Source organism: Azolla caroliniana, unplaced genomic scaffold, assembly GCF_043228905.1.
Source record: "Azolla caroliniana isolate FFs.n. ecotype wild unplaced genomic scaffold, voAzoCaro1.0.p SCAF_15, whole genome shotgun sequence".
Classification (NCBI taxonomy): domain Eukaryota; kingdom Viridiplantae; phylum Streptophyta; class Polypodiopsida; order Salviniales; family Salviniaceae; genus Azolla; species Azolla caroliniana.
Window position 1 is genome coordinate 3,176,667 of NW_028230450.1, and position 13,842 is coordinate 3,190,508.

The 13,842-nt window shown below is 39.2% G+C and overlaps 1 protein-coding gene across 1 annotated transcript; it reads left to right on the forward strand.

Annotated features, from left to right (window-relative positions):
• The first annotated feature begins 8,931 nt into the window (after positions 1–8,931).
• On the forward strand, positions 8,932–13,766 carry LOC147854362 (Plastid-lipid associated protein PAP / fibrillin family protein). The gene is made up of 7 exons (XM_087330933.1): positions 8,932–9,228; positions 12,368–12,483; positions 12,712–12,834; positions 12,939–13,037; positions 13,126–13,170; positions 13,242–13,315; positions 13,412–13,766. Exons 1-7 carry the CDS (start codon positions 8,976–8,978, stop codon positions 13,491–13,493), a joined length of 792 nt encoding a protein of 263 aa, XP_087187059.1. The 5' UTR covers positions 8,932–8,975; the 3' UTR covers positions 13,494–13,766.
• Positions 13,767–13,842: the final 76 nt, after the last annotated feature.

The window sequence follows — 13,842 nt, forward strand, 5'->3', positions numbered from 1 at the left end:
GCAACCATTCCTGTGAAATTAGTTTTTCGATTCTTGCTTTTCGAACTCTCATTTTAATGTTTTTTCAATTGTTTTGGGATTTTAGTGGTTATCGATAATTAAGGAGAGTATGAAAACCCATGATCCGAGCTTCTTATGCCAAAAATGCTTAAGGAGTTTCATGCTATACATAATCACTTATACGATTGTGAAGACATTGATAGATCAGTATCTTATTCCATGTCAAGTAAAACATTCCAATAAGATCACCACAAATATAAGACAAATCATTCTCCAGGGAAAATGTTGAATGTTTCCAGTTATTTCATCCTTCTTCCAGTATAGTGAAGTTTGCAGACAACACCAAAAACAGGAAATCACAACACAAAGCTAAGTAGGCTCTAGAAATGTCTAGGGTTCACATATCACACAGGAATCTTTTCTGTGTAATTTTGACACAGTCAATCAATACAAGAGTTAATACACAAACAAATGATGGCATTCATTCAACAATTATTAGCAATTTATGAAGTCTTGTTCCCAAAAATGATGTATTTTTGGATAAAGACGTTCTTTATCTCAAGCTCTATGAGGCCTTGTGTTATGCATTATCATCAATCTCCTATGAGGCTATGATACACATGAAACAATAATTAGATGATCATGAAACAATAACTGAAATTTTGGTTTAGTATATTTTTCGATTCATGTTCACTTACAACCATTCCTACGAAATTAGTTTTTCGATTCTTGCTTTTCAAACTTTCTCATATTAATGTTTTTTCAATCGTCTTGGGATTTTAGTAGTTACCGATAATTGAGATTTTGCAATTAGGAGAATATGAAAACCCATGATTGAGTTGTTTATGCCAAAAATGTTTAAGAAGTTTCATCCTATACATAGTCACTTATACACGATTATAAAGACATCGATAGATCAATATCTTATCCCATGTCAAATAAAACATTCCAATAAGATCACCACAAATATAAGACAAATCATTCTCCAAGAAAAATGTGGAATGTTTCCAGTTATTTCATCCTTCTTCTAGTCTCGTGAAGTTTGTAGACAACTCCAAAAACAATTAATCACAACAAAGCTAAGTATGCTTTGGAAATATCTAGGGTTCACATTTCAAACTTTTGCCATTTACCATCACACAGTAATCTTGAATAGTTTGTATTGCCGTGTTGAAGGATCTTGCATGCATTGATGCATTTGTTGACAACTTTTTAATAATGTCGAAAGTATATTGCGAGAAGTAGATTAGATGGAGGGCAGAGCGGAGCAAGAGGTGAAGCGGAAACGGAGCCGGAGGAGGTTTGAACCGCACCAATGCAACGGCGGAGGTCTGCAGACGACCCACGAACATGGAAACTTCGAACATCGCCACTATCGAACACATAGGACAAACAGGCCCCTCGATCGATAACGGAAAAAATGCAAGATAAAAACAACTCTAATAGTGGGGGTCCTGTTGAGATTATTTTCAATAACGAAGAAATGCTTCTACTTGAGCAAGAGATAGAGCGCCTTGAGCGAATTTCGGTCATATGCCACGTGATGGGATCACACGACCAAACAAAGGATTGTTGCGAGATATGCTGCAACCTAAATTTCATTCACAAATAGGTGGTATAAAAGAAGTCCAACCGCTTGGTAAAAGTTTCTATCAAATCATACTAGAGGACAAGGATTCTGCAGCGAACCTCATAGCAATGTCTCCATGCCAGGTCCGAAACACATGGTTGTTCATGCGTAAATGGGCACATGGTTTTAACCCAGAGAAAGCCGCGCAACATGATGATTCCATGAAAAAGGTAGCAATGTTGTTTCCGGGATTATCCTTAGAATACAACATGTTACTTCCTACTATTGGAAATGCATTTGGTATGATGTTGGACGAGGAACTAACGCTAGCGGACAGGCTAAAGAAATACCTAGGCCCTCCCTCCATCCACCTCTTGGTGCATGACATCAACAAACTTCCTTCCAAGATCCTCATTTCGGGGAAAAACGGAATATGGATTGAACAACACATAGAAGTGATCAGTGCACCGAGACAATGTTTTGCATTCAAAAAGCTTGGTCATTTAAAAAAGAACTGCCCCACGCGACGCATTAAGGATCCCATCAAGGAGACCCTGGAAGGTCGGGACACCATAGGGAATCAAAAGCCTCCCCCACCACGGCCCGATAAGAATGTGACGGAATGGCGAGTGGTGGGGAAATCCCATGTCCTACATAAAACTCCACAGTCACAAAATCCTTCACCACCAGTGAGCCCCAATCGTTTTGATCTACTACAACAACTCCGCCCCCCCCACAGATGAACACTCCCCTAGTTCTTTCTTAAGCCCGAAGGAAAGGCCCAAGGTAACTCCAAACACACAAGAGAAAATCCTCATTAAAGCTTACAAAACAGGGAAGCGACGAAGGATAAGTCATGTTAAGACCCTAATGCAGAGCTTTAACGGAACTGCACCCAATGGAGAAACAACAAACCAAGACAGTAGTTTGAATATCACGCCTCATGTCATAGCCTACCCAGACATAAATGAGTGTGATACATCTAGCCAGGACCTTGAACCACACCTGCAAAATGCCCTGAAATGGCTAGGTATAGGGCATACGACATTGGACAAAATAAGGGTACATGTATCGACGGTACACAAGAATGGAATACCGACGACCTCAATTTCTTTTCCACTCTTGCTTCCGCCACAAGAGGACTAGTCCAAGTCCAAGATCAAAGATACCCTATGCAGTTAAGCAACTTGTTTCGTAACAAAAATAAGAGATGAAGCCCTCATGAACGAACTAAAGAAGCATTGGAATAACACAGAATTCGGGTGTACCATGGATGAAGAGGAACCTCATCTCTGCCACATCCACCTGTGGACTATCATAGACACCCAACTAACTCCAGGCTTCTTCTATTTCTATGAGAAGCAGGAAGGGACTATTGAAGCTCACCGGATACCCCACAAACTACACTCTTGGATTTGGACCAACATTCCATCCATGGAAATGACTGGATGTCTAAATGGTGAGTGCTCCCCACTCCTGACCTGTTGTGCAAAGCACTAGGAACAACAGGCAATCGCCCACCCCATTCCATGAGTATTAAGATTGTAACATGGAACGTGCAAGGGCTTAGAAGTTGACTAGACCAGCAAAACAAATGGAACTGAGAAGGGATCTTGAGGAATATTTATTAGGGAGTGTTGTTGACATCATCATGCTGCAGGAACACCACCTCGATAGCACGTAGTCAAAGGAAGTCGGAGACCTTCTACTAGGATCATGGCGAACAATTTGGGAGCCATCAATAGGGGAGGATGGAAATCATGGTGGTATTTGCAATTTTATTCGGGAACATCTAGCCCAAGGCTTAATACACCAGGAATCACTTATACCTAGTAGGGCACATTTTTGAACGTTCACCATCCAAGGGCAACGCTGGAATTTCATGAATGTTTATGCTCCAAATAGCATAACAGAAAGGGAAACATTTTAAGAACGCATCTGCCTACAAGGAGCGGGTGCGGAAGAGTGGTGCATTGGAGGGGATTTTAATATGATTGAATCCATTCACGATAGCTCCAACAACAACCCCATAGTTCTACAAGGAAGGGAACGTAAACAATGGGAGAAGTTATGTGTACAACTTAACTTGCTAGACATTTGGCATTTTGACAACTTCCAACGAAAAAGGGACTCTCTCTTATTCTCCCGATCAGACGGGCGGAATAGTGGACCTACCCTGTCTCGCATTGACCGCATTTATGTGGGTGAGGCTCTAGAAGCGAAAGGAGGGTGATGTCGCATAACTCCAGGCATGACTTTCTTTGACCATTACCCAGTAGTCGGTCATATTCAATTGCACCAAAAATGGGGCCCATTCCAGCCTCGCATCCCGCACGCTATTTACACAGTTATAGAGGTGAAGGAACAAATCTCCAACCAAGTCATTACCTGTCAATGACTCATCAACATCTGACAAACTTCTAGCTAAATTAACAAGAGCTTCAACTCTCCTACTTGAGATTGTCAAGACCAAAAGCAAGGATGCTCAGGAAAAGCGACAGAGGACAAAATGAGGGCTAATAGCCTTACAACGACTCTAACAGAGATACCCGTCATGTAGTTGGATCGCAGGACAAGTTGCCATGGCCAAACATGAACTCAGCATGGCGGAAAATGAAATATATCACATAGAGTTTCATGGAAGCATGGCGCGATGGATTCGAGTAGGGGACAAAACCACGAAGGAATTCTTCCGCTCCAAAGGCCCAAGGCACGCTAGAACAATGATGCGCAGCCTTAACCGAGAGGATGGAACAACCACTGCGGTTGGCGATGAAATGAGGAATATTGCCACAAGTTACTATAAGCGCCTACTTACCGAATATACTATGGCCACAGGGGAAGACATAAGAGAAAATATTATCCTCCAAAGCATACCCGAGAAAGTCACGACGGAAATGAATACATGGCTCGTGCGTCCCCTATCAATCATTGAGATATGGGAGACCCTCTCTGATTTGGATGCAGATAGTTGCCCCGGAATCGACGGCCTCACCCCTCACTTTTTCACATGCCTTTGGGACACTATTAAAGATCACCACCTTTGAAAACATGCCAGAGGAATTTGGACAGGGGATGATACATCTCATTCCTAAAACTAGTGGGAGTGCCAACGACATTAACAAGTGGCAGCCCATAACTCTTCTCAATATTGTCTATAAGTTGCTCGCAAAAATCGTGGCACGCCATTTAACACCACTTCTCCCTCAACTCATTCATCCATCCCATACACGTTTCATTAGAAATCGGAGCATCCTAGAAAACCTCTTCTCATTTTGGGAAACAGTAGCCCTTGCCAAGTGTACCAACAACAAGGTAGCGGTGGTGCTACTAGATTTTGAGAAAGCATATGATAGGGTATGTTGGAACTTTCTAGAAAGTGTGATGGGGAAACTCGGCTTTCAAGAGACATGGATCAAAGGCATTGCAGGACTTTATAGGAACGAGAGTTGTTGCGTTTCACTGGCAGGTGAAAAGGGCCCCTTTTTCCGAATATCCTGATTTGTAAGATAGGGATGCCCACTAGCTCCATCCTTATTTCTATTATATGCCGAAGCACTCTCTTGATTTCTCAACTCGTAGCATCTCAACCTACGTGGTCTTCCCGTGCCTCATTCTCACCAAAGCATCCTAGATATAAAATTTGCAGATGACACAACGGTCTACCTGCAAGGGGACTTGGAAAACCTGCAAAAGCCCTCTCACAATCAAAAGCCTTACTTGCCAAATTTGTGGTGCGAGGACTCCAACCAAGAAATTACTATCGGAAAATGCTCCTGCAATTACGTTTCGCTTACTTTAGACCACAAAAAGGGGTCAATTGGGCCCCCCAAACGAGATGTCCATGATGCAAGCTGTGGGTATGCAATATAAATAAGGAGGTTCTGAAAATACACAAGCAAAATGAATGCTTGAAATTTTGATTGTAAGAACTTTACCAAGAAAGAATCTCACTTCTTTACCCTTCTAGACATATGAGATGTGATTCGAGATCCGATAACTATGGTAACACTATGGTGTTTTAAAAACCATGGGGGAAAACATAGCTAAGTTGTCTTTCTCAGATCTCTATCTTGAATAATCATGGTGGCACCCCGAGGCTCAACCATGGTTCCAACATCAATGTAGTTTCCTAGTTAGCCTTATATTAGAATGCCAACCCAACATGTATTGATATGGTCGAGAAAGTGTATTACGTGAAAAAACAAGTGCACTCACAAGTAATATTCTAGTCTTGCGAGTAACAAGCAAATGTTATGATAAAAACGATAAAATAAGGCACTACCCATAAGAATCAAGTAGGGACGAAAACATGGGTAAAAAAAGGTCATGTGCTACCTACTACAAAAAATGTCACAAATAAATGGATGGTGCGAGGTATGCACATATACATCCCAATATGGTGGTTGTAATTTGCACAATTGTGACATAAACCACAAATTGATACAAATGGTGGTGGTGTTGTGCGCAAAGATGTGGTACTCAAATTTATGAGTAAAACATCAATAGGGGAACTCATGTGTTTTTAATCGAGTTATAAGGCTCGATTACATGAGTCAAAACTAGAGAACATTTTGGAAAAAATGTTCAAAAAGCAGCATGATGCCCACTCCATATTAGAAAATAGTTTACATGAATCGTTACACCATTAAACGTATGCAAATAGTGTAGATGAACTTAAAATAAGGGCAAAAAAGAGAGTTGATTGTGGGTGGATTTTAAATGACAATTATGAGAAAATCATCAGAAAGTGAAAAGACAATTTGTGTAATTAGAAAACAATTAGAATAATAATCAATTAGGTGTATGAACATTAAGCATGCCTTAAGGTATGAAACCCTAAGGTAGTCGACATGCACCTCCTCAAGACCATCACATCTCCCTAGAATCGGCCAAGTGATGGCTCAATAGAGATAAGAGTGGCATACTCAACATCATATGCAAAAGGGCCATGAGGTGAGCGTGTGCGATTAGGGCAAACACGCTCGACCCGATGCACAAGAATAATTATTATCGTAAGAGATGGCTCAAGAGAGGGGAGTGTGGGAGATACATTGCAATATACAAAAAAGGGCCATGACTTGAGCGTGTGCGATTAGTGCAAACACGCTGTCGTGAAGATCCGTCACTACGCGCGGATCGTGAGGCGGAACCGCCGGGGTTCTGGACCAGAAGGATTTAGAGTCGATACAAGCTTTGGCGAGAAAGTACTTAAGATAGATTGGGAAAGAGAGAAGTTGAGATTACACAATTGATTCGATAACGAATTTCTTCCTCTTAATTTTCATAAAAAAAACCGTGTCTTTTCTCCTCCCCCTTCCCTCTTTTATAGATGCTCTCATGCATATGATGCATGTGAGGGTACAAGACATGCATAAATTGTATGTTTGCCATTTGGCGCTTATGTATTACATGTGGTGCATGATAAACATGTCACTCATTTTAGCTCTCATGTATGAGAATTTACATATAAAAGTACAATGATAGAAATATAATTTCAATTAAATAGTATGGCTTAATGGTAAGCCAATTGACTCCTAACATGGAGGTGCAAGGTTCGAATCCTTACTTGCCCTCCTTGTATATGTAAATATGTATATATATTTATATATTTATTTATCTAGTCGCCGGACGCCGGATTGCCATCGGATGCCGCCGGATCATCGTGCCGGCTCCATCGCCAGTCCGGTTTTGGTTGGCCAAAAACCCTTTACGAGTAGCTAGGCCACCTCCACTCTTAGTTTGAACTCTCTATGCTCTACACATAAACACAAGGATAATATCCTTTTGCTCCACCTTATATATGATAAGAGCTGTATTTGTCATGCCTATGTGGGATATCTCACAATTTTCTCTTTTCCTTTTACAAACTTGATACCCTCATATCTTGACATTTAGTTGTCCGTTTCTCGTGTAATAAAGTGCATTCGAAACCTCCATCATTTTGTACTTAGATATTAAATCTATTTAAAATGTTATCTTCACAATTATTATACTATGTGATTCATACTCGATTTCGTACGTTTTATGGGATTTTCACACTATTGCCGAAAATCTTCACGACAACACTCGGCCCGATGCACAATAATAATTAAAATCGTAGCATGGTAGAAAGTAGAAAGAAAGAAAATAAAACATAATACAAATTTGATTCGACCAAGAAGAACACATCATAGAAAAGGAGAGAGAGATCGAGAAAGAAGAATACCGGGTTAAGAATGTTGTTTTAATCCGATGAAGAGCATGACGAGCTTTGTTAGATCCCCATCGGTCACACGCAAAAAACATTCAAAACAACCAAAAAAATTTTGAGTAAATGCTCTGATATTATCTTCCATTTGTGTTATGTACACAGAACGTTGGTGAGGGTAGGTCACTAATATTTACATTAGTGAAGGGTATGTTCATTAATGTTAAAAAAGGGGCTAATGTGATTGGATAAAAGGAATGATAGGTGCATGCACTATCATGATTTGGGCAACCAATGAATGGAGACCCTTTTAGAAAGGCACATCTATTCAAGGGGCCTAGGAAAATGTATAAATATGAGGCTTAGATACCCTCATAAGGACATTATGTCGGAAGGATGTTGTCTTAGACACCGGTGGTGCGGGTTAGGCTTTTATCTCGACGATCGTGTTTATCTCTTCCAAGGTATTATTCATCCTAATATCCAACGGTATTGGACGTCGATGGTACGTTGTAGGTTGGCTATGTCTAGATCATAGCTCAGGGGTGCTCGGCTGGAACAAGTTCTTCTATCCAATCTATTTTCCTTCTTTTACTTTACTTTGGTCTATTGATTAGTAATAGACTCTTAACAAATTGAATAGTGAGTGCAAAAGAATCAATTGCCTGTTGCTAGTCCATGTCGCTTTAGAGCTAATCTCAAACGCGAATTCGCGATCAAAACTCTCTAAATAAAGACCTTTGCTACACGTGACAATTCAGAATGCCAACCATCATCCATGATGGGACTTATGTATTTTCCATTCTTTATCAGCCTCAAGATGATGGTGGCCATCGAACAGAGCAAATTATGATACAAAGAGATTAGTAGACACTTGTAAGAACGATGCCTGACCCCGTAAACGCCAATCAATCCACCATACTCTCTCTGTCTTTGTCTTTGTCTCTCGCTCTCTTTATCATGTGAAATGTAATATTTTTGGTCTCATAGTGTCATATTAATTTGACCTGCGAAGGCGATAATAGAATCTATCTATCTATCTACAGCATATCTTTACAATAATTTTAGAAAAAAAGAAATATCAGAAAATACATCCAAGGGCATCTTAGGAATTACTGAAAACTCTCTCTCTCTCTTTCTCTCTCTCTCTCTCTCTCTCTCTCTCTCTCTGTGGGCAGAGCAGAGCGGCAGACAGAGAGAGAGAGAGGTCGAGCCATGGCGATGGCGGTCGCTGCCCTCTCTCCACACAACGTCTTCCTATCCCTCCCCAACCACCATACCCACCACTCCTGTGATCGATCCTTCTCCTCTGCTTCTGTCTCTTCCTCCTCCTCCTCCTCCTTCCACATTGCTTCTGCACCTCGAGCTCTCTGCAGATCCGTTCCTTGTACCGACTCTGCCTCCCACGATCCTTCTCTCCTTCGACGACCCCATGAACTCAAGCTTTCTCTCAAAGAATCTCTACAAGGTATTCTTCTTCACACGATGATTAACATTTCATTCTCGATCAAAGTCACATGCCTCAACTACTTCAGAAGGATTCGCGTTTGTGTGCTTAGGAATGAGTGGCATAAGTTTTTTTTAGCAGGAAGATATGTTTCATATACTTGGGCATCACAATTATAGCAAAACTTTATACTATGTATCTACTTAGGAGTGTAAATAGATCTTTTTTTAGATGACAATACATATCTTATTTACTTGGGAATGCCAAAATCACATATCTTTGTTACAGTAACAGCATGTTTATTTATTTAGTTAGGAATGCTGAAGAAGCTGAAATGATTGATGTTACCACAGCATTTTGTGTGAAATGATAATGACTCTTCACACATCAAAGCAAAGAAAAGTCTGAGAAATTCCCACATCTTCTTTATCTTTCTCAGTTGTGTTTGAGACAAAATGGATTACTCATGACAGAAAAATATATTTTGTTCAATTTTTGCATACTGCTACTTTAGAATATAGATAGCGGCTTTTCTAAAAAAAGACATCGATATGCATGATAGGTAAGACTATTTTCAGGTAGGAAAACCATCCAGAGTTGTTATGTTCTATGAGCAAGACTCTTTTTATTAAACTAATTGGCTTTGTAGGTTGAGCTTCCATGTACTTTTTGAAGAATGTATCTATTTGAGCTCTTGTAGGTAATTTTGCATCATTAATAAAACATGTAATGGTTTAAGGTGCGCAAAGCTTTATACAGACACCTGCTTCGTCAATCATGAGTTGCAGGTGTCACTCATGTGCCATGCATACAGGTCCCCAAACCCAAGTTCTTGGCTATGTGTATAAGATCACAAGGTAACTATGTTTTATCCTATATGCATGTCTTTAAATTTGCGCTCGCTGCTTCTTTGTGGCTATTAAGATTGTCACTTTGAGCTTTTGCAGCATATTGTTGAAAAGTCAAGCCTAACCACACCTTGTATGTGAACTCACTCTTTGGAGATTGTGCATGAAAGTCTTTGGATACCAGTTACTAATCAGAATAATGCCTGATTTGTTGTAACTGCTCAAATTTCTGGCTGAATGATATCATGGAACACCGATACTTTGCTTTTATCATGTAGGCAATCATTGAAACCAAAAGTCTCTCCAAATCTGTAAAGTTATTTACCTTGTGAGGACTTGATCCCTATGTTTCTACTTGTAACAAAGAGTCGGCGTTACAAGTGTATCAAATAGCCCCAGTTTAGTGGGTCTCGGAACAGAGGCATCTTGTAAGAAGAATTGAGGTCATGTGAATGGTATTCCTAGGTATGTGTAAGATTGTGTATTCGTCCTTTTTCTCTCCCAAGAAGAATTCTGGTTCACTTCTCCATTCCAATATAGCTTGAATTGTTCCCATCTGAGAATGGCCAAAGTGGACAAAAATAGAGTAATTCGAGCTGATACATCAAATTGGATAACGGAAGAACATGGATTGTGTCATCAGAAAGTGAAATTCAAGGAGCATTATGTTTGCCATGGAACAATTATTTACAAACTAAGATGTGATACCATTGCCTCTTTATCTAAGGCTTTGGTTGAGTGTGCAAGGTAATGGAATATGAAGACCCATGGTGCTTGAGACAGTTCTTGCTAAAAATAAATATACATGGCAACAATTGCTTACGAAATAAGAGGTAGATACCATTGCCTCTTTATCTAAGGATTTGGCAGACTGTGCAAGATGATGGAATATGAGGACCCACGGTGCTTGAGGCTGTTCTTGCTGAACCTAAAGATACACGGGGAGAAGCTGTTGAAGAACAACAATAGAACCACACAAACTCATCTCCATTTTCTTTAGCCCCAACACTCTTACGCAAGTGGACTTCCGACCAAGACATTGCAAAGGGGTTACAATTGATCAGATAATAGCAAGTTTTTTGAGCATGTAGCCTTGGCCCAGTGGGGCATGATCTTGATGTCATCTAGATAGATATCAAGAAAATACGCAGAAAGTCTCAAAAATTGCATTTTCCATATGTTGAAATACTGCTGGCACATTTGTGAGACCAAATGGCATTACTGTGCACTCGAAATGACCATATATCCACCCTTGTCATTGACAAATAAACGCCATTATCTCCCATCATTGTAGCTTCCCTTGCTATGGAGATCTCTTCATTTTGGATCACCCATATTGGACACTTTTCGAGGATAAAAAGTACAATCTATCTGAATTGAGAATCTTATATCTATAGATAGTGTGATTCTTTTGTCACGTTCATTCTCATTTACTTTTTATGTGGTTACATTTATTTTGGTTTCTTGCTCTCAAAGATGAGGCAATATTTTAAGATATTATCCCTTATTTGGTTTGATATGCCATTTTGGCCTTTTAAAAGATGTTAATATATCTTCTTCTTCTTTTCATAAAGAATAATGTAGCATACAAATAAACTAGCATACAAATAAAGCACCCAAAATATGACCCTGCCAAGATTGTAACACCTAAAAAAGTATGTGGTCAAGGGGCCTATATGACATATATGATGGGCAACCAAGTTACACAATTATAATTCCTCTTCATTCGACATACGTGAGTTTTCCAACAAATAACTGCCAAACCAACCATTACTCCAGCCTTAGAATGTGCTTATAGGTTCCGAATTGTCTACCAAATACAAACTCATTCCTCACTAAAGACCCATTGTAAAGGTCTTTAGAAACACCAGTCAAAGAAAACCACACTGCATTTATAAACGTCCAAATATATGTTGCCGTTGGACACGATAAAAGTCAAAGTCAGATTCCTCTCTCTCTCTCTCTCTCTCTCTCTCTCTCTCTCTCTCTTCCCTGAAGAACATTGATATATCTTTCTTTCTCCTCACACATACCCATAGCCTATTATAGCCACTTCGTTATATCAAGATCTTTAGCCAACCTTCCATGAGTTAATAACACTTTTGTTTATTTTATTTGTCCATTTTCATGTGATGATTCATTTTAAGGTGAGTGTTCACCTTTTGTGCATACGTCAAGGCCACTATTTGGTTCTGAATGATGTGCCAAGATTTTAACTTGATTTCTGAGACACCTAGAAGGAAACGCAGCAACCCTTCAAGGGTTTTCATCTTATTTTTGTGTTGAAATTTGAATTTACTATTTATTTACAGGCATAAATAGAGGTATATTTGGTGTACCGGTCATCCAGAAAACAGAAATTGAGGAATTAATCCAATTATTGGAAATCCAGAATCCTACCAGCAGTCCAATGGAACATTTGGATAAAGTGAGTTTCGTCAGAATCGGTCAGCACATCTTACTGAATTAAGTGTTTAGTCTGAAGAAAATGAGGTCACTTCCCTAAATATTAAGAATAAACAAATGCTAGTTTTGGTAACAGCAGCAATTATGGTGTTAAATTGAAAATTTAAGAGTTCTTATGGAGGTATGATGAAGGATCACTGCATGCAACTTCTAATCTAAAACCTGATTTGTATCTGAATAATGGTGATAGATGAAAGGTGAATGGAAACTACTTTATAGCACAGTCTCCATTTTAGGGTCAAGAAGGACAAAGCTCGGCTTAAGAGACTTCATTACGCTCGGTGACTTCATACAAGTAATAGATGTGGAAAAGGTAAATCTCATGAGAAGGCTGAAGTGTTTATTTGTATCATTGTTCCATGCCTTTGATATGGAATGGCAGGTTTTCTCTAATAGATTTATATTTGATAAAGTCAGAGCAGGGCCAAGAATATTGTCGCATTCACTGTAACTGGATTAGGCATGCTGAGTGGTGCCCTTACAATTGATGCATCTTATGTAGTGTCAAGTACATCAGTAAGTACTTCAATTGCATCAATTTATATTTAATAGGCATCAATATATACACGAGATAGATAGATTAAGATTCTTCTTGGTGATGTAGCGAGTAGATATCCGTTTCGAAAAATCTAGTATTGTTCCTGACCAGGTAATTACCTTTTCTCATATTCCAATTTCATCCTTTTGCTGTACATGCATTGACACTAATGCTGCCAACAGCTATTCAAATTGTTTCAAAAGAACTATGACCTGCTCTTGAGTGTCTTCAATCCCCAAGGCTGGCTTGAGATAACGTATCCTTTATAAATCTATTCTAATGGAAAAACATTTTCTTTTATGTCAATATAATCCACTTTATTTCTAAGAACTTGACAATCTTTACGCTGAAGATATCTTGATGGTGATACAAGAGTCGGAAGAGATGAAAAAGGAAACATTTTCCTACTTGAAAGGTTCACCAAGGAGTCTTGACATTTAAGATGTAACATATCATCCTATTTTTAATTGATTCGATTCAATTCTTCTAAGAGCGAATTATAGGTCTAGTTTTATGGTGAAAGCTCATTGTTCTTACCATGCAATCATTTGATCATCAAGGGAACACTCCTAATGTAACCGTTATGTTCATAACTGTACATAAATATTTGGATATAGAGCATTGGAAAGAAAAGCTTTTGGGATTCACTCTAATGCGAAGTTTAAGCTCTAAACTCTAAATAGAGAGGTGTTTGCTAATTAACAAAATTCAAGGCTTTAAATACACAAATAAAGCATTAAGGGAACCTATTGAAGTTAGTTACAAAGTTACGAATAATATGAC